We start from the raw sequence: 21,601 nt of genomic DNA, 5'->3' as shown, positions 1-21,601 counted from the left end.
GAGGCAAGGGAGCCAGCAGCCGTTGCGCTCTGGTGGTCGGCCAGCCCTGGCTAGAAGGAAGTTGAGCCATATTTCAAGGCTGGGGAGGCCTGGGGCACTTGGGTTAAGTAAGCATGATTTAAACCACGAATGATTCATTGCTGTGGTACTAATGTGTATAGCAGAAGACACCAGACGCCAGAAAAAAAATAGTTTTATTCCCCAAATAAACTTGTTTCCTCTCAAAGAATAAAGCATGCAAGAGACTCCTAATCACCAAAATGAGCAACAAGAGGCTGTGCTGTCTGTGGGCGCTGGAGGACCGGCCAAGCCCAGGAGTCTCCAGCTGCTTCTCTCTCACCTGCCCCAGAGAACGTGCATCACATCACGGAAACCTCGTGAAACAATGACTCTCACTAAATCTAAATCTCCATCCTCTAGGATTCTCTAGGGCTCTTTAGACTTGCACACAGCCAAGTTTTACATTTACAACTAATCTAGAGTTTAAAGGATGCACACGTGAAAAGACATTTATAATACAAAGATCAGATGCCTCTGAAAAGGGGGTAGCTGGCACCAAGTGCCCGTGAAGAGTCAGTACCATCCGCTCTCAACAGAGCAGGGGCCAGGGCTTCAGCTCGTCCCAACTGTTGCATAAAGGCCATGGTTTCCTTCTGTAGATGACGGTCCCTGAAACCGAACCATGTTTTCGCTGCTTCCAGGACGCACTGTGAAAACAGAGCACGTAACTACCTACTGGCCTGTAGTCTTCAATGTAGTGGGTTTAACTGCACTGACTGCATGCCAGGAGATAGTTATCGAGAATGTCCCATGTGCCAGGCTCTTCTAGGTACTGGGTCAACAACAAAAATCCATCAAGCTCCAAACTCTCGGAGCTTGGTCCATGCATGTGGGTGCCTGTGTGTCCATGTGTGTCTGGGGGTGTCTGTGTGTCCACGTGTGCATGTGTGTGCATGCTGAGGGGCCGTCAAGCAGAGGGAACAGGACATGTGGGAAGGCCCTGTATGGATGCCCAAGGAGTGGGAAAACGGTCTGTGTGAGTAAGGAATGGGTTTTTTCCAAAGACAGCAGGAAGCTAGTCCAGGCAAGGGAGGAACAAAATCAAACCTGAAGTTTAAAACATCAATTCATTAAGTTACTTGTCCCTTCGTGATGATTCAAGTTCTCAGATCAGCGTGGTCAGAGGTGGCCCAAAGTAAGTGGGTTCACATAGAGACGGAAGCGTTCAGGACCGGGATGCTCCCTGGGCAGATGACCCCCTGAGCTCCGGGAGAGCCTGGCTGCCATGCAGCGGAAAGATCCCAGGTGGGCCAGAGGTTGGGAGGGGCTGGAAAAGCCCAGAGCAGGGAGGGAGCCCGCACTGGAGAAAAGGTGTCCCCTGTCTCTGTAAGCGCAGCCCCGCCCCTGCCCTCGCTTTGCTGACGCTGGCTCACTGCCTGAAGCAACACAGCCCACTTCTCAGTGGACTACTTTTCACCATGTGTGTGGCTGGGCACTGGGGCCCAGGTTGTGAGGCGGCTGTGTGAGGACCAGGCTGCCGGGCAGAGCTAGATGGGAGGTCCTAGACTCAGTTTCCTCACTGGTGAATGGAGTGGCAACTGCGCCTACCCCAGCCTATGGTGACTTGGGGGATGACAGATTTCTGTGCAGCACAGTTACTAGAAGCAAGTAAGGTAAACGTTTGTAAGTGGCCCCTACTGAGCCTGGAGCCCGGTGAAAAGCTGCCTGGAGCCCCCTTCCTCGGTACTCGCCAGGAAGGGCCAGGAATCGTTCTACATTAACTCCTTTAATCCTCGCCACGATCCGATGAATCAGGGATCCTCTCACCCTTAGTTTCTGAGACGAAGCACGGAGACATTAAACGCTCGCCCTAGAAGGACAGGCAGGGGTTGGAGACCGGGTCGCAGGGGCCGCCCCTCTGCCTGCAGTCCTGACCCTGAGGTCACCGTGGATGGAGGCGGCTGATAAGGAAGCCGGAGGCGCCGATGGGAAATGTCCAGTGGCCACCTGGCTCTGAGCTCCCAGGGGCGCGGCACAGCCACTGACGGCCACTGACGGGGTCCCGGCATGTCTACAGCTGAGCAGGCCCCAAATCGAAGCGTTGGGGAACAGCAGCGGCCGCAGGTTCGCGGCCCGGGGGTCGCCCCTGCCCCGGCCCCCTCCAACAGCGCGGGGAGTGCGTTCTGCTTCCTTGCACCCCGAGCTGTCAGGGAGACAGGACCCACGGCCGCCTCCACCGTGTCCCCGCTCTTCCCCGCCGTTCCCCGCAGCTGTTCGCGCGTGGGCCGTGCCGTGCGCTACTGGGAGTCGCCGAGCTGGGAGGGACGCAGTGCAGGCGCAGTAAACTCGAGAGAAGCTGAACGTGGCCAGGAGGACGGGACGCCCCGCCACCTGTGCCCACGGCCAAGTGGAGCATCTGGAGTCGCCTCTTCCACCCCGACGATCTGTGGAGTCCCGTCTCCAAAGGGGCCACCTACAGGGTCTGGGGCCAGGCAACGTCAGAATGGGGATGCCGGCCGGGCATGGGGGCTCACACCTGGAATCCCAGCACTTTGGGAGGCTGATTGGAGGTGGATCCGCTCAGGTCAGGAGCTGGAGACTAGCCTGGCCAACATGGTGAAACCCTGTCTCTACTAAAAATACAAAAATTAGCCAGGCGTGATGGCAGCACCTGTAATCCCCGCTACTCAGGAGGCTGAGGCAGGAGAATCACTTGAACCCGGGAGATGGAGGTTGCAGTGAGCCGAGATTGCGCCATTGCACTCCAGCCTGGGCGACAGAGCAAGATTCCATTAAAAAAAAAAAGAAAAGAAAAGAAAAAAAGAAACCTGGGTGCTGCAGAGCCCGGAGGCCACGGCCGCCTTCCCTGCCTGGACCCCCTTGACTGCCCCGCGGGCTCCTCCCCACCCGCTTGGCCTCCCCCATCTCCACGTTGGGGGCCTCCACGGCGGCCCCAAGGAGCGTCCGTCCCCAAAAAGCAGCGCGTTTGTCTACCCGTCTCTCCACCACCTCCCATTTCTCCTACCTCACCCTGCTCCAGTTGGGGCCGCCTTGCGGTCTTCGTTACTGCCGGGACGTCTCAGGCCGTTTCAGCTTCCATTTATGGATGTTACCTCGCTCTGGAATGTTCTCCCCAGGGAACGTTCCCTGGCAAGGCCTCGGCCTCACGCCCTCTGGAACCTTCCAGAATCCTCCAGAAGAGTCAGCAGAGCCTACCGCTGCGCCGAGCTCATGGCTGGAAGGAGGGCGGGGAGGCGGCCGCTCTCTATCCAAGAAGTAGCGGGTCTGGAGGGTGCGCAAGGGCAGGGCCGGGTCCCCAGACCGCACCCACGGGCCCTGCGCTCCTGGACATGCCCTCAACGCCGGGAACGCGGAGGGCAGGCGCCGGCATCGCCCCTGGGAGGACAGGCGCTCCCGGAGCTCCAGAAGCCAGGTCAGGCCGCCACGGGCAGCGCCAGGAGCGCGGGTGGGGGGCGCGGAGAGGCGGGCGGGGGGCCTGCGTGCGGATGGGGGGCGCGGAGAGGCGGGCGGGGAGCCTGGGCGCGGATGGGGGGCGCGGAGAGGCGGGCGGGGAGCCTGGGCGAGGGACTGCGCCTGCCCGAGACTGAGCTGGACATGAGCGAGGGTCCCGCCAGGCACCTGATCTCGGGCAACCACGTGGCCCCCCAGCCACGGTGTCTGCACAGCAAACGGGGAGAGGAGGGAGGCCTGAGATGGAGAAACGCTAACCGGGTCCCTCCCAGACGTCAGACGTCGGCGCGGGAAGCCAGGTGCCTCCTCGAGCCTGAAAGGAACAGCCCGCCCCCTGCTGTGCAGCGCGAGGGCCGCGGCCTGAGGAGGGGAACAGTGCGCCCCCTGCTGTGCAGCGCGAGGGCCGCGGCCTGAGGAAGGGAACAGCGCGCCCCCTGCTGTGCAGCACGAGGGCCGCGGCCTGAGGAAGGGAACAGCGCGCCCCCTGCTGTGCAGTGTCAGGGCCGGCCAAAGGAAGGGAACAGCGCGCCCCCTGCTGTGCCGCGCCAGGGCCGGCCAGAGGAAGGGAACAGCCCGCCCCCTGCTGTGCAGCGCGAGGGCCGCGGCCTGAGGAAGGGAACAGTGCGCCCCCTGCTGTGCAGTGCCAGGGCCGGCCAAAGGAAGGGAACAGCCCGCCCCCTGCTGTGCAGCGCGAGGGCCGCGGCCTGAGGAAGGGAACAGCGCGCCCCCTGCTGTGCCGCGCCAGGGCCGGCCAGAGGAAGGGAACAGCCCGCCCCCTGCTGTGCAGCGCGAGGGCCGCGGCCTGAGGAAGGGAACAGCGCGCCCCCTGCTGTGCAGCGCCAGGGCCGGCCAGAGGAAGGGAACAGCGTGCCCCCTGCTGTGCAGCGCGAGGGCCGCGGCCTGAGGAAGGGAACTCTGCGCGGGCGCTGAGCTCACGGTTTCTAGGCTCCTTCGGAGGCCTCTGAGGAGCGGGGCAGGAGCAGGGGTGGCGCGAGCTGGCGGTAACCGGGAAGCCCCGTCAGACGTCCATGGCGAAGGTGCGCGGTTACCCCGCGTGCAGCCCCGCGGGGACACCTGAGCCAGGGACGTGCCGCGCCCTCGGGGAGTCTGCCCGGAGGTCTCTTCCTCCTACTTCTACCCCTAATGACCATGGATTACTTTAGAAATGGAAAAACGGTAAATTTTTTTAAATGTAAGTTGCACTTAGGAAGAAAACATCCGCTAAAGAGGGCATGTTATGTCATGAAATGGGGGGCTCGCATCATGGCGGGGGCCAGGGCCACTAGGGCTTTAGTGGAAGAGATTAACCAGCTGACTACCAGGCGCCTTCCAATACTAATATTCTGAGATTTTAATATATTTTATATTACCATAAAGATCTTGAGTGCTTTAGAAATAATAGTAGGTAGTTGGGCACAGTGGCTCACCCCTGTTATCCCAGGGCTTTGGGAGGCCAATGTGGGAGGCCCAAGGCCAAGAGTTTGAGACCAGCCTGGACAACGTAACAGATCCGATCTCTACAAAAACCCACCTTTTCATTAAAGTATTAGCCGGGCATGGTGGCAGTGCTTGTGGTCTGGGAGGCTGAGCTGAGAGGATCACCTGAGCCCAGGAGTTCGAGGCTGCAGTGAGCCATGGTCTCACCACTGCTGGAAAAATGCCAGCACACTGAGGCTGTCTTCCTTTTGTTCTGTGTGGGGCCCTGAGACCATGATGTGAGCAGTTATGATCTCCTCTGCTGCAGAGGCCTGGAGAGCTGTGGCTCCCCTGCCAGCACCTGCAAGTCTCACTCACCAGACCATCCCTGACCAGCCATCCCCAGCTGGGTACATCTGCAGTTGTGAGAATGTCCCAGCTAGAAAGCATATGAACCACATGGCTGAACCCAACCCAAATTGCTGACCCACAGACTTAGGAGCAAATAAAGTGGCTGTTTTATGCCCCTTCCTCTTAGTATCATGTGTTTTGCAGCAATGGATAATACACGCAAGGTAAATTAACAAATTTCAATGGATTCTAAGATGCTCATTTGAACATATTAATGCTTTTAAAGTCGTGATGTGTTTTATAATTCCATGGCATGCCATAGTTTTATTAGCAGTGATTATTGTTCTTTCTTAGTACACGTCTTTCAATCAATGGCTTCTTAAACTCAATAAAATACAGTTTTGGAAATTCTGTATTTCCAAATACAGTATTTGTATACTCCTTTGCTTGGGTTTTTATACTTGCTTGTATACTCCTTTGCTTGGGTTAAATTTGCTAACATCACATTAGCTAAGAGCAAATTGCAGGGACACATCAGACTCAAGGGGTGAAGAAATAAACTCAATGTGAAGAGTGGCAAAGTCGCACTGCAAAGGGGCAAGCTGACAGATGGGAGACTGTCGCTGTCATCTTTCCACACACAAACTTTAAAAAAAATTTCCTAAGACATCTCTTAACATTTCATGCATTATAGTTTAGAAATTAATCTCCTGGAGAACGACTGAATCTTCAGTACTGAGAAGTAGATGAGATGGATATGTATTTAGCGATGCTGTTGACACCTGAGACAATTGGACAAAGAGATGTCAGGGCCTTCCATTTTGCCTGCTCACAAGCTCACAGTCCACTTGTCACTGTTCCACAGAGACTGGCAGAAGACACAAGACTCCTGGATCAGAGACAAAGGACTTCATTATGACCCACAGCACAATGGGCAGCATTAGCACTGTGTTGACCAGTTCCCTAGGCCCCAGCCCAAAGCATGGCATGGAGGGCCCCCAGGGATGCTGTACACACACAGGTCAGCATTGTAGCTGAGGGGCAGTGGGCTTGGGGAATCTGCTCCCTTACAGGGAGCAGTAAGTGGGCCTGTTCTTTGTCCAGAGGGAGATATTATCCCTTTCGTCAGGGTTGTTCCCTACAAATGCTGCCCCCAGAAAAATGGCCCAAGTAAAGATCATCAGAGCCTTGAATCCTTGACACACCCACCAAAAACATGCAGACTCGGGATATGGCAGATCACCTCCCTAGGTAAGGGGATTGTGCGTGAAAGCCCTCCCTGTGTTGCAGTGCTAGTTAGGTGGAAATCAGACCATCCAGCTCCCTGTCCTCTGGCACTCGGGGTTGTCATATGACTTGGGCTGTCAATTGAATGCTTCTGTGGGGACAGTTAGGAAATTGCTCAAAGGTGGAAGAGGGGTGGCAAGTTTCCACTTATACCACTTGTGTCCAGAATTCAGGGGCATTGGTAGTGGTCAGTGTCCAGAGGTAGTAAGAGATGTCTGTAAATGTGAAGTGAGTTGCAATGCACTGGTCAAGTTTTCCTGCCTCCCAGTCCCCTTGGCTCCCGCCTGTTGGCACCACTCTTGCTCTGCAGCTCTCCCATGGATGTTGCAGGCTGCCCAGGTCCTCGGTATAAATTCATTTCTGTTTAAGTTAGGCTGGTGATGCTTAAAATCAAGAAAAAGCTGTCTTTAGTAGGAACTTGACATTCTGATACAATATTTTTGATGCCAGAAACATATTAAAACCTAAAAAACAAGACATGAAGTTAAAAGAAGTTAAATCTAGTCTCTATGATATCCTAAGCGCTATATACAGTATATAATTTGTAAATTCCTGAACAAATAGAAAAATGTGACTTATACATAAGGGAAAAATCAGTCAATAGAAGGAGACCCACCAATGACCAAGATGTTCTAATTAGTAGAAAAGAGCTTTGAAATAACAATGATAAATATGTTGAAGATTCTACAGGAAAAGATAGATATAATGCTAAGAAATTTTAGAAGATATTTAGAAACGTTTCTTTAAAAAGGATATTCTAGAAATGAAAAATACAGTATCTGAAATAAAAAATTTGTTGAATGCACTGGCCACAGTGTCTGCTTTTGTGAAAACCTACAGAAAGTTATGCATTAAGTATTTCCATTACAGATTCCTCTGCTGCCTACCTCTCACCGCAGATGAATGATCACTATGAATGCTGGTGACCAGGTGGGCAAGGAAGGGGCTTGTCTGAGTGCCTTAGCCCAAGCCTCTGGACTGCCAAACTTGAAAACAGCAATATCGGCTGGGCGCAGTGGCTCACCCCTGTAATCCCAACACTTTGGGAGGCCAAGGCGGGCAGATCACTTGAAGCCAGGAGTTTGAGACCTGCCTGGCCAACATAGCGAAACTCTGACTCTACTACAAATACAAAAATTAGCCTGGAGTGGTGGTGCACACCTGTAACCCCAGCTACTTGGGAGGCTGAGGCACAAGAATTGCTTGAACCTGAGAGGCAGAGGTAGCAATGAGCTGAGATCGCACCACTGCACACCAGTCTGGGCGATAGAGTAAGAAGGTCTGAAAAAAAAAGAAAATACATATATATCACTTCCTTCTTAGATCCAGTTACTAAGCCAGTCAGAAGGGATGAATGGGAAAGAAGTCACATCCTTAAAGTCCAGGGGGGACTGTTACTTCTTTATGTATTTATTTTTTTGAGACAGGGTTTTGCTCTGTCTGGAGCACTGCACCCTGGCTGGAGTGCAGTGGTGCAATTACAGCTCACTGCAGCCTCAACCTCCTGGGCTCAGGCAATCCTCCCACCTCAGCCCCGAGTAGCTGGGACCACAGACGTGCACCACCACACATGGCTCATTTTAGATTTTTTTGTAGAGGGAGGTCTCACCATGTTGCCCAGGCTGGTCCTGAACTCCTGGGATCAAGCGAGGAGCTGTTACTTCTGGACAGTTTGCCTTGGACAGTTTGCCCGGCCCCAGTGGGTTTGTTTCTCCTCTGTCAGTGTGGCTAATTTTCATCTGCCTTTATCCCTCAGTCATTCAAGTATAACCTCAGCAGTAGACGGTACTGCAGCCAGAACAGTGTTCTCAGCTGGCGCCCCTCTCTTCTTACTCACTTTCTGAACCTTTGAAGTTCAGGCACAACTGACCAGCATTCATATTAAAACAGAGATCCTAAAACTGACAGAACAGATGCTTTGTAGCAATTAGATACCAAATTCCCAACCGACTCAAGTATAGCATCACATGACAGATGGCAGGTCCTGAAGGAAATCAAAGTATTTTACCCCCAAAATGTATTTCTTTGACATATTTTGCTTTTGTTGTGTTGTTTTTGTTTTTGTTTGTTTTTGAGACAGAGTCTCGCTCTGTCTCCCAGGCTGGAGTGCACTGGCACAGTCTCAGCTCACTGCATCCTCTACCTCCTGGGTCCAAATGATTCTCAAGCCTCAGCTTCCCAAGTAGCATGCCACCACATCGAGTTAATTTTTGGATTTTTGGAGAGACGGGGTTTCACCATGTTGGTCAGGCTGGTCTCCAACTCCTGACCTGAGGTGATCCACCGGCCTCTGCCTCCCAAAGTGCTGGGATTACAGGCATGAGCCACCATGCCTAGCCCCTTTGACATATTTTGAAATGGCCCTGCAAAGCTGTCTCTGGTGGGGAAATTTTACATTCTGTACAGAATCCCTTTCCTTTTCAAGATCTTTTTCCAATCCTGAAATGAATGACTGAGAGTCTAGCACCTTTTAAGGTCTGAATAGGAGCCATTTGCCATCTATTGTCTCTTGGGTGGCCACCTACAAGACTACATCTACGTAATAAGAACCTGAGTCCTCACACCCTTTATCTTGACCCAGACACGCCTTTCTATTGAATCCAGGTCCTTAGATAATAATTCTTTTGACTAAGATAATAATTCTTTTGACTAACTGTCAATCAGAAAACCTTTGAATCCATCTGTGATCTGGAAGTCCCTTCCCTTGGAGTTGTCCTGCCTTTCCAGTCCAAGCCAACATATGCCTCACATGTATTGATTGATGTCTCATGTCTCCCTAAAATGTATAAAACCGAGCTATACCCTGAACAGCTTGGGCACATGTTCTCAGGACCTCCTGAGGCTGTGTGATGGGTCATGACCTATAACCTTGGCAAAATAAGCTTCTAATTGGATTGAGACTGTCTCAGATGCTCTTTGGTTTACAACATATTTAAGAAGCTCAGAAAATCCCAAGCAAGGACAAATCAACAAAAAATAAAACATCTTCATCATGGTCAAACCACTGAAAATAAAAATTTTAAAAAAAGCAAAAGCTTACAATTAACCAGAAAAAAAGATGCATTTCATAGAGGGAAACAATAATAATGACAAACAGGAAACCTGTTAGAAATGCTTGCTCCCCAGTGCCACAAAGAAATAGCACTTGAACATAAATTTAATTCTCTGAGCAAGGCAATTTTTACTTTCTGCAGAAAGGGTACTCTCACCAGCAGTTTTGCCACGAGAGTACACTGAACAAAAGAAAGGCAGACATATGTATCCCTTATGCATTTGGGTGGTCCTTACTGCTGTATCCTGCATCCATTGGCTGGAGCCGGACCGCACAGTCTAAACTGCTGCCTGATTTGCTAACAACCTAAAACTTTCTTAAATAGGTAAACACAAGGAAGCACAAAGAAAAGAGGAAGTTGCTTAGGAAAGTTTTAAAAAAGCAATTAAATTTCCAAATAAGGAAAGGGCATAGGCTGTCAGCTGGAACATGCCTGTGAGCAGGTCCAACAGCTACATAGGATAGGGCTTAACAAAGAGTTATTAGCACAAAGCAAGGAGGCTTGAAGGAAGTTAGTCTTTAAAAGAAACTATTACTTCTAACATTTATGATTTATTCTTTAACAACAAGAGAAACTTTGAAGAGGAAACTTTTTACTTTCTACAAAACCTCTTATCAGAAACAATGGACACTGAAGACCACCGAAGGCACCTCTACAGAGTTGAAAGGAAAAATGCCAATCTAGAATTCAACGTCTAAAGAACATATCTCCCAAAAATGAAGGCAACATAAAGATAATTGTAGGTATATAGTTTCCACCCTACCCTGTCCCCATATTAAATATTATAACGTCACTTACACATGCAAACCATTATACAAACCAGTAGAGTACATCCCCAGAAGAAGGGAAAGGCATCCACAGGAAGGAAAGGTGCGGAGTGAGCCCTGGTGCTCATGGGAGCTCCACCTCCTTCACACCCCTACAGCACAGGTGAGCCCAAGGCAGCCAGGGATGCAACGTGGCTGTCCTACCCTGCCAGGTCACAATGTTCATTCCAGATAATATTAGTGAAAAACACCTTTTGGCAATGACCTTTTTATCTTAAAACTGCAAACAAATGTATTGATACTTCAGTTTTGAAAAAGAATCATCAGTCCACAGGAGATCTTATGAGACTGTCGGAAGCTCAGACTTTTACATTATATGGAAGATACATGGGGTGCGTCACCCCCGCCAGTGTCCACAGCTGACCATCTCCATCTTGGAGAACACTATTTTCAATAACAAATGCTCACAAAGTGTCTTGAGGAAATAAAAGCAGAAAATAAGATGGGGGGAGGAGAGAAAGAAATCCCATGAGTGTTTCTGCAGCATTCCTGGTTGTTCTCACATAGCACTCTTGTGAGTCCTGTATGAAAGATCCCAGAGGAACGAACAGCACCACAACTCAGGTGCTGTGACCATTTTTATTCACAACTTAGGACGTGTATATGTTCACAAGCCCCAAGACCGGTTATCCACACCAGTCCCCTCAGGCACAGCTGCTGCTCTCAAGTAAGATGAGCCACGATTGGAGGCACTCGTATCACACTGTTGTCCTCACTCACTTCCTCAGCTGAAGCCGTCAGCCTGTGTACATGCCAAGCACACAGTCATTTTTAGTTGTGTTGACAGCCACCAGTGTGGGATGCAGGCTTCTCTTGAGCCCTTGTACTACATTCCAGAGACTACACAAACGTACCAAAAAGTGGTAAATCTCAATTTTTACAAAGTAGTTCCTTTAGAAATCCTACACAGAAACTATCTAAAATTCAACTTTTCCTCTGAGGAAAAATAGTTACTTTTACGCCCAAAAGTAGGGTATGTTATTTTAATTTAGGAGAACATCTGGATTCCTTACAAACTATTAATTCTTACACTAAATAACTAAGACATTTCCACAAGGCCAAGAGGTGATTAATTACAAATCTTTCCCTCTGGGGTCACCCTGGAAACACAGAACTTTCCTTCATTTCTGATTTTTCTCAAATAGCCCCTTGTTCTGACATCTGATGATGCTGTGTCTACAAGGTCTGTGCACACCAGCTGGCGCCTGTCAATGCCATGGCCAAGGCCACTGACCTCTCTTCATTGGTTTATTTACCAAGCATCCCCCATGCCTGTTCCAGGCAGGAAAAGCAGCGGAAGGTGAACCATAAACAAACCGAAATCCACCAGCAAGTGAGTCTTCAGCATGCAGAAGGCGACAGTGCCATGGAGGGCAGGTACCGGGTGGACAGAAGAGAGGCCAAGTGGCCGGGGCAGGCCGCTGGGAGGAGGCGTTGGCTCTGCCCATGCCTGGAGAAGATAACCAAAGATGCCTTAAAAGGACAATTTTATTTTAGACTTTTATCCTATTTCTGGGTCACTGTTTGTTGTTCTGTTGCTATGGAAACACCAAAACCCTGGATTCTTTTTTACTAATAAATGGATTTCATCAGCCAAAACATGCTAATGGATTTGGTCTTTGATTTTTTTCAAGTTAAACCACCAATTCATCCATAATTTAACCATGTACTTAACTGTTCTTCAGAACTGACACAGATGAAGGCATGCGTTTATTTCCTTCCTACCCCAAGCCAGGAATTGTGCCGAACATTTTGTGTGGATTGTTTCATTTACCCTACATAGCCACTCTGTGAAGGAGGCGTGTTGTCCCAGTTGCTGACGGAGCCCCAGGCATGGGGCACAGAGACATTAACACCTCGCCCAGGTTACACGGCCAGACTAGGGTAGCTGAGACTTGAACCCCCTTGTCTAGCTCCAGACCCTACACTCTTAACCAGCGTTCTGTCTAAATGCCCTTTAATGCCATCATTTTTAGAGCAATGGAGAGTTGGAGCAAAACAGGTATTCACAAATTCCTCAAGTGCCACTTTCCCTGTAGAATTCCAATAGAAATGAATGGATGTTATGTTTGCAGGAAGGGTAACAAGAAGAGAAGTTTATCTGTCCATAAACATCAGAAAGAAAGAAAAATGGTGGGGGTTGGGGTGGCTTGTCAAAGTCCTGGGGCTGTATGACATGCCCCTCCACCCTGCAAGAAGGAAAACTTGTCAGATGCATCATAATGAACTTAAAACTCTGGACATTTCCAACAGCCAGTCTTGAGTAAGACATGCACACACAAACACATAAATGTCTGCATGTGCAAATCCACACAAAGGAAATGCTGTGAGAGTTCACACATGAGAAAGGTAGTTGAGTCCTGTCCTAGGAGGTCACCTCCCACCCACACCGTCTGGAAGGAAAATCTGCTAAAAGGGCCAGAATATGTAAGACAGTATCTTGTTCATAAAAACTAACAGGAATTTAGTGGTCAGCAATTTTGACCCCATTAAGAGTCCAACTCTGCCCCTAAGAGGACAACAGGCTTCAGAAAAAACAGAGTCACATGTGTATGCACACACACACGGGCATACACACACATAATACACGCAAACATGCATACACGCATGCACATAGTATACATGCACACGTACACATACACACATGCATATATGCACGTGTATAATACACATGCATGCACACACATGCATACGCACACAACACACATACATGCAGATGTACACATACACGTGCATACATGCATGCAAATAATACATGCACCCACATGTGCACAAACGCACACACATAACACATGTGTGCACATATATACATACACACAATACACATGCAAACACACATGCACGCACATAATATACATGCACACATACACATACACGCATACATGCATGTATATAATACACGTACATGCACACATACATGTGCACTTGTGCGCACACACTACACATACATGCACATGTACAATGCACACACGTGCATACATGCATGCACATAATACACATACATGCACACATGTGCATAAACAGGCACATAACACACATGCACATATACACACACAATGTGCATGTGTGCACACATACACATATACACATGCACACATGAATGTACATAATACATATACATGCACACGTACACATACATACACACATATACCGACTTCTCTCTTGATGCACAAGACATTTCTCAAAATAACCTTGGTCACTTAGCATCTGGGGACAGAATTATTGGCACCTTCTGGGCAGAACGTTGGGAATGAGGCTCTAGACAGGCCACAGGTCCCTCATGTCACTGTGACACCTTCAAATGTGTGCCTCAGCAAAGTTTCTCAGAGGCCCCAGGAGTGAGCTGGTAGCACCACAGCACCACACACCGCTGACTGGTGCAGTGAGGGGGCCTAATTCTTCAGACATTCTGTGCATTTAGCGATGGCAAAGCAAGTTGCTTGGCTTTTCCCTTGGTCAGTTCACAGGGTGCTATTCTGGGCATTACTTGGGTCTTTTTTGGAACCCAAAGTGCTCATGACACGTGACAGCAATTGTGTTTGTCAGGGATCTTCAGAGAAACTGAACCGATGGGATGAATATAGAGATTTAGAGGGAGATTCTTCCCAGATATTGGCTCACACAATGATGGAGAAGTCCATGATCTGCCATCTGCAGGCTGGAGACCCTGGAGAGCCAGTGGTGTCATTCCAGTCCAAACCCAAAGGCCCAAGAACCTGGAACTCACATGTTCAAGGGCAAGAGAAAATGATGTCCCAGCTCAAGAGGAGAGAGCAGTCTCCCTTTCTCCACCGCCATGTCCTGTTCCAGCCCTCAGCGGGTTGGATGGTACCCGTTCCCGTTCCGGAGTGTGAGATGCTATTCAGTCCAATTCAGATGCCCATCTCATCCATATGCCCTGAGACACACCCCGGAGACACGTTTGCCAGCTACCTGGGCACCTCTTAGCCCAGGCAAGCTGACAGAAAATTAGCCATCACCACATTTTGCCATGTAAGGACCTGAAAGGCCTGGTTTGGCTGGGGTCACTGCCAGGGCCTGGTTTAAGCCGGTGCTCAGCCTGTCTTGGCCCATTCTCATCTGCATGAACTCCAGCCCATATCTCCCTGTCACAGGGGATCCTTTCCTGGAAGAGCTTCTTGGTTTGCAAGGACAACGCTGACTGGCCATTATCTCAAGGGCCATCAACTATGCAAGCACCTTATGTGGGGGGTAAGCAATTTGTTTGGTTTTGTTTTTTAGCTGAAACTGAAAAAAAAAATAATGTGAACTGATGAGAATCACCCATACCATGTCATGAAACGCAATCATTGGTCTGACTAGGGAGAGCATCTGAGTTGGATGCTGTTAAGGATATAATTTAGGCTTTGCCTGCATGGTTTGGAACCGAAATCTTGACTTAGAACTTACAGAAAAACATTTCAACCTGAGAAAGCTGATTACAAAAAAAAAAGTTAAGAAAACATGACACATTAAAAAAAAAATCTAAAAAGTGAAAACTTCAGTCATCCAATTATTTGGCATTAGGCTGACAGAATAAAAGAACTTTTTAAGACACCACCACAAAAAAATGAGTCCAGCTTCTTGTTGAGAGTGAGCATGTTACTGACACAGACAGATCCAAAATCCTGAGAAGGATAATGAGGAAAATCGGTTTTTATAAATAATTATTAATAGACACAAGTGCTCTTAGAGATTCCTTCTCCCTCAGCACCTTTTGAGCAAGAATCTTTCCTCAGAGCTTTGGGAATTCCCCTTCCAGCCCTGTGGGAGCTCACAAATCACAGACCAGGGGCTCTGAAATTCTGCAGGGGAAAAATTCATTTTGTGGATAATTTATTGCAAAACAGTTGAAAACGGGCGTTGGTTAACTAGAAAAGGTTATGCAGTAAATGAAGAAACCAACCATTTGACTCTATTGTGGCTACAAAACTGCTGGAAAATGACGCCTTTCAGTCCTCATTACCTACTTCCCACGCTTCAGTAGTGTTAAGCCTTAAGGACCATCATCATCAAGAGGCCTTAACAGAGAACCCACTGAAATGAAACCGCAATCAATTCAGCGCTAGCTACTTGGCCTATAAATGGGAAGCAAAGTAAATACAAATGACTCTGCCTGCTGTGATGGTGAATGAGGTTTTTAAAAACAGCTACTTGTCAGATTTCGGCCCTTTATTTTTATTTTCCTCCTCCTTTATCTGAGTTTTACTTTTCCCCTAGGGCGCTTTTCCAAGGCGTTTGTAAATTGCCCCCAAACGTCAGGTGTGTGGCTGGCGTCTCACCACTTAAGCCTGCACTTCACTGAGGTCTACAGGGCTATGGAGGCTGAGATGAACGCACTTCCAAGTGATTCCCCAAGGAACGTCCTCACAGGAGCGTTCAGAGGGGCCCAGCCAGTGCTCCTGCTGCTGAAGGAGCATCCCAGGGAGGTGACGCGTCCAGGGTCCCTGGTGCAGGGTGGCCCTGGAAGAAAGCACTGTGCTCCCAGCACTCGAACGGAACCCTTCTGCAAACAGCATTTGCATAAATTACACAGTCATTTTTGTACTGATTTACATCAGAGAGGCAGGCTGGGCTTTTTGAAAGAGCCACACTGGCTGATCTTGCTCAGTTACGTGCTCCCGATCAGCTGTGTCCGTTCTTTGTAAAGCAGGGAAGGTAACAGCCACCTCTGAGGGCCAACGTCAAGACCCAGGCCTTCAAGGCTCCTAAGAGAACAAGGTGGCTGTGCCTTGGGAGGCTGAGGCCAGAGGATTGCTTGAGGCCAGAAGGTCTAGAGCAGCTTGGGCAACATAGCAAGACCCTGTCTCTACAAAAAAAAAAAAAAATTAAAAATTAGCAGACATGGTGGCTGGTATCTGTAGTCCCAGCTAGTCTGGAGGCTGGGGCAGGAGGATGGCTTGAGCCCAAGAGGCTGATGCTGCAGTGAACCTTGATCATGCCACTGAACTCCAGCCTGGGCAATAGAGCAAGACCTTGTCTCAAAACAAACAAACAAAGCACAAGGCAGCCGCAGGGCTATTGCAGGAGCTGGAGGGGCTCTCCCAGCAAATTTCTGCTCTGGCTGAGGTTGGGCCCTGTGGGCACGGAGCTTTGGGCCCCTCCCCCTGGAATGGGCTGTGCTGCAGCTCAAGGCACTGTCCCCTGCGGAGGAGCCTGGTGGGGTCGGCCACAGAGGAAAGGGCTTAATTCATCCTCACTGCGTCTCCCATGTACGCCAGCATTGCACTGGCTTCTCCTGGGTTGACCAGAAGTTTGTGTTGTGCCTGGTGTGGGCAGTTGTAAGTTACAGGCGTTGAGTCCGAAGAAACCTTAAGCCCACCGGATGCTCTCGGCTCCCACTGTGCTCAGGCTCTGGCTCAGCAGCCTGTGCTCCCCGGCGTGTCCCCGCCTCACTTCCTCTGGGGGTTGCTCTCCTGGAGGGCACGGAGGCTGCAGTGTCACCTCCCCGCACGATTCGGCAGGCACGCGGGAGGACGTGCCCAGACGGCAGGATTGAATTTTCCTGCTGTGGGAAAATTAAATTCTGAGCAAGTGTTATAGGAGGAGTTTTATCTGTAAAAGTTTATTCAAGAGGCAAAGGTAGCCTTTCTGGCTGAAAACTAGAAACTCATTCTATTGAACTAATGTGTAGTTTGCGGAGAGGTGGGATTCAGATGTATTTAAACCGCATCCCTGAACTATTGTGAGCTTTCTAGTGTGTGAAGCCAAGATACCGAACAAGTCAGCAAGAGACAAAAACGGGGAGAAGCCAGGACGGGCATCAGTTCTGCTCCGCAGTGGCTCAGGGGCCCGTGTTCCCGCAGACACCAGCAGCGGATCCGCGCACGGAACAGGACCCTGGCCACGGTGAGGAGGAGAGAACGCGCCCCTTTCAGATCTCCGGTCGGTGCGGGCGCTGCCGAGCCTCCCACGCGGCACAGACTTCTGCCTGCTTTTCAGCCACAGCTTTGCTGCTTTGATATTTCTGGCATCAACAAGCACCTCATAAGCAACACCAAGGAAAATCACGTGGGGGCGTGGCTGTGGCTGACCGGCAGGTGCAGACCACACCCTCTCCGCGACCTAGGGCGTGGCTGTGGCTGACGGGCAGGTGCAGACCACACCCTCTCCGCGACCTAGGGCGTGGCTGTGGCTGACGGGCAGGTGCAGACCACACCCTCTCCGCGACCTAGGGCGTGGCTGTGGCTGACGGGCAGGTGCAGACCACACCCTCTCCGCGACCTAGGGCGTGGCTGTGGCTGACGGGCAGGTGCAGACCACACCCTCTCCGCGAACACCCGCCCCCTTGTCTGGCTGCTGGAATTCTTGCATGTCCGGCACCGCACACAGTGGAACGTTAACCACCACCTCCATCCCCAGTTATGACTAAGTGGCTTCAGAACGTCTTCAGTCTGATGCATTAAAGTACGTTTTTGGGCGTGCAATTGACTGCCTGTCGTGTGCCAGACAATAAAAATAAAGAGGGTAAAAATTTCCACATCTCTGAAAACACGTCACAAAATTCTCAGAATGGAAGAAGCTGTGTGACAGGTTCACGGAAAGCAAAGACCACATTTCAACCGCGAGCAGCTGCTAGAGTTTGCTGCTGACTTGGACAAGAGCTGTTAACTCCCGGGCAATTCCCTGTAAGAAATACGCGGAACTGCAAGAGAAACAGAAACGCAACGGTGCCTGGTGGTGGCCGGCGTTCCTCCCGTTACACCCCGTCCTGAGGGTGCCAAGGACGACAAGGTTTTCAGGAATGACTTTTGGAGAAGAGACTAAGGAAGGTTGGAGAGACTGGGGATGTGGAGGCGGCTTAGGAGCTTTGGTTGTGACTTGGAAGATCCTAGAGAAGAAGGGCTCAGGGTCCCTTCAGGGAGGGGCCAGCTCTGTCTGTTAATCTGTGAAGAGAAGGATACCGAGGCCCGCGCCGCGGAGGCCTGCTGGTGCAAGGCTCTCCAGTGGAGGGAGGCCTTTGCTTCTGAGAAGACGGGAGGGAAGTGGGGGCAGACGGCAGGAGGCCGGTGAGGGCCATGGGCCCCTCCCAAAGTGTCACTGGAATCACTAAATGCCGGACACTGTCGATTTGAGGGCTGTCTCATGGCTCACCAGATAGTGAGTAAATTGAGGCACTTGAGGTGCTCCTGGGAGCGGAAGGCTGAGGGGCCCTCAGGGTCCCACAGACACTGGCGGGCGGTGGCTGACATGCCAGGAAGGGCTGCCTGAGCGCGTGGCATTTAAAGCCCCCAGGCAGGGAGGGGTCCCCTGTGTCTGATACAGCATGTGGCTAAATCGCCCTTGTGTAAAAAGTGACATGCCCAGCACTGCTCTTTCCCTGGGAGCGCTGTTACGGAGTCAGCGGTGGACCTCACCAGTGCCGAGTGCATTTGCCCCCTGGGAGGCTCAAGGCTCAGGGACTCCAGGCCTCAGCGTCTGCAGCAGGTAATCGCAGAGGCTTACCCAGTGACCTCTGGTGAGCTCCGTGCGGCTGCAGCCCAGCTGGAATAGCTGAGATTAGGGAGGAAGAGGGACTGATTCCGCATGGCCCATGGCACGTGGGAGGGATGCATCCTCCGGCACGGACCCCGCGCTGGGGACCACAAACACGCTCCTCCAGCTGCTACCCACTTTCATATTCTGTTCAGGAGCTATGTGGTAGGTTTTTTGGTTAATTCTCAAAGAATATGAGTCTATATTTCTAATGTATAGGAACAAAACAAACTAAGAAGTAGTCTGTCCACAAGAGACTTCCCAGGGACCGGGCAGCAGTGGGTTCAGTCCTGCGAGAATCGGCCCCACAGCAGCCCCAGCAGCTGGGACCTGGAGCCTGAGGCCAGCGCTGCAGAGGACGGAATCCGGAAAGGAAGGCATCCTCCAAAATGACGTGTGGTGAGTCTGGATAACATGAGGAAGACAAGAAGCACATGCATTTTGGATGCCTATTTACAACAGCGTTGACTTCTTAGATTCAGAGAAAATGGCAAAACCCTTCACTGAGTGTGATTAAAGTGGTGGAGAGCAAGGTAGGACGCAGGCCGGCAGCAGTAGCAAAATACATAAGCAGACAACAGGGTGTTCAGGACCCAGTTCAGGGCTGGAGAGGACAGAGATCGACAAAGAACTTGGCCATCGCCAAGGAGCCCAATGCTGGGAGAGTGAGGACGGCAGCTCATGGGAGCCTTGCCCGTGCCCGTCCTGGTCCAGCCACACTTGCTCAAGCCACAGAGGGGGACAGCTCAGCCCACAGCTGCACAGAGGAAGAGCCTGGGCAGCTGCCCACAGCCCTAGGGGTCAGGCCTAACATTTTCCTAAAACTTCACATCTGTGTTGCCTTTTCCACTCACACCGTCTCACCTACACCACAGGCTGGGAGGTAAGCAGGGCACATACAGTCCCCACCGGGCACTGGGATCTGAAGCAGCAACTTGCCTGGGGACAGGGCTGCTCCTCAGATCTAGGCATCAAGCTGAGGTTCCGGCTCCAAGCCCTGTCACCTTCTCGCCTCTTCATTTGCTTCGTGGCATCACAGCCTAAGCAAAAAGGAAAAAGCAGTTTGCTCAGGATGGGAGCGCTCTCGTCCTGGCTTGCCGGAAGGTTCCCGACACAGGTCCCCTCCCACGACAGTGCAGGCCCCGGCGCTTACAGAGCCACTTCCAGCCTCCCTGGCAGCCTCAGCACCACGCTGTCTCCGCCTGCTGCTTTAACTGTGGACGTGGCGGCCAGCGGCCTTCCAGAGGTGGCCCCTCCAGGAACAGTGGTGATGTTGTAACCAGGAGACTTATAGAGAAATGCCACACTTTGAGACTAATTCAGGAGTCCTTTATCAGCCGGCGACCAAGAGACAGCTCGAAATTCTCTCGGCTCTGAAGAAGGGGCTAGATTTTCTTTTATACTTTGGTTTAAAGAGGGGAGGGGGGATTGAGCTGAAGCAATCTTACAGAAGTAAAACAGGCAAAAAAAAAAAAAAAAAAAAAAAAAGTTGAAAAGACAAATGGTTACAGGAAAACAAACAGTTCCAGGTCCAGAGGCTTTAAATTCATCACAAGGTGATGGGTGTGGGGGCTCCGGACACAAACGCGGGGCCTTTACAGTACTATCGCCCAAGCGATTAGCTTGCCCGGTGCCTCATCAGTTAATTGCACCCTGTGATGTGCTGAGGGTCAGCTTGCATGAGTTAAGTCCTTGAGGAAGGGGGTGGGTGAGGAACCCTTAATGTCTTGCAAATGAAGGAGCCGAATGGAGTCCGTCCAGGTTTTTCAGCTAAGACAGAGTCAATCAAGTTCATACAAGTTAGGGTATCGCAGCATCAGCTCTATGCACGGAGGACAGCTGCTCCCAGACGAAGGGAGGAGGCCTGGGTCCCCACACCACACGCTCCCGGCCAGTCCCTGATTCAGGGTCGTGCTGGACACGTGTTCTGCACGGGGCCAGATTATGAGGATTTAGCCTTGTGGATCCTACAGCCACAGCCACAGCCACAGACAAGACGGAGACAAGGGCACGTGGCTGTGTCCCAGGAAAACTCTCTGCAGCTGCCGCCACTTCTGGCTGCCTCCAGGTCTAGACTCTCACATGAGAGAAAAACAGACTTAAAAAATCATTTAAGCCATTGCCTCAAGGCCATTTCACAAATCCAGTGACAGGCCAAATTGGGCAAGCACAGCCGTGAGTAAGGCCTATTCCAACACTACAGAAAAATCTGCAAGACAGTTTAGAGGCGAGGCTCCACCGTACCTGCCAGAGCGCCCAACCCCCAGGGCGACACCAGGCTGAGGACACACGTTTCTACTTCTCGCCTCTCTGCCTTTGACCTTCCCACCCCTCCTGCTTCTCCAGCTCTGTGGCTCCCCACAGGGCTGTGTTTATTCTGTGATCACCGCACAGTTTGGAGGTCACAGGCTCTGGAGCTTACAGGAACTGGGCAGGACATTAAAAAGCGGTGTGTGGGGAGAGCTGTGGGGAACTCACAGGCCCCTTCCCATGGAAAATATGCAAGTTCGAACACTAGTAAAACATCACGAGGGTCAAACAAAATACGCCTGCAGGCAGGACCTCTGATTTATGTTAGGGCTGGGCTTCTCTGCCCACCCACAGGGCAGGGCCAGAACCACCGCCTAGCACTTAGCACAGACTCTGCTCGTAAGTGGATGCTTAGGCAGTGTTTGTTGAACTGAACAGAGGTGAATTATAGGCTGTTACCCCAAGACTGTG

General features: G+C 50.8%; 2 protein-coding genes across 6 annotated transcripts in view; both read right to left on the bottom strand.

Moving 5' to 3' along the window:
- Positions 1-176: 176 nt before the first annotated feature.
- LOC144340210 (uncharacterized) lies at positions 177-14,203 on the bottom strand. The gene is made up of 3 exons (XM_077998201.1): positions 14,133-14,203; positions 3,026-4,432; positions 177-707 (listed from the first exon to the last, which is right to left on the bottom strand). The coding sequence occupies exons 1-2, from the start codon at positions 14,201-14,203 to the stop codon at positions 3,064-3,066; spliced, it is 1,440 nt and encodes a 479-aa protein (XP_077854327.1). The 3' UTR covers positions 177-707; positions 3,026-3,063.
- A 5,541-nt stretch (positions 14,204-19,744) lies between these two features.
- Positions 19,745-21,601, bottom strand: part of DYNC2I1 (dynein 2 intermediate chain 1) — a 140,740-nt gene continuing 138,883 nt past the window's right edge. For all 5 annotated transcript variants that reach the window (XR_013415768.1, XM_077997825.1, XM_077997827.1 and 2 more), the window contains one exon: positions 19,745-19,920. The gene's annotated coding sequence lies outside the window, so the exon portion shown is untranslated. The remainder of the gene's footprint in view (positions 19,921-21,601) is intronic.

Source organism: Macaca mulatta, chromosome 3 (genome assembly GCF_049350105.2).
Source record: "Macaca mulatta isolate MMU2019108-1 chromosome 3, T2T-MMU8v2.0, whole genome shotgun sequence".
Taxonomy (NCBI): domain Eukaryota; kingdom Metazoa; phylum Chordata; class Mammalia; order Primates; family Cercopithecidae; genus Macaca; species Macaca mulatta.
Note: the sequence above shows the minus strand (reverse complement) of the source record. Positions and strands in the feature narration are given on the sequence as shown.

Excerpts from the sequence above, each read along its gene's own strand:
- LOC144340210 (XM_077998201.1), bottom strand. The coding sequence starts at position 14,203 with ATGGCGGTGGAGAAAGGGAGACTGCTCTCTCCTCTTGAGCTGGGACAT. Across the intron at positions 4,433-14,132 it reads TTTCTCTTGCCCTTGAACAT|AGGCCTCCGAAGGAGCCTAG; the intron begins GTGAGTTCCAGG and ends CCCGCTCCTCAG.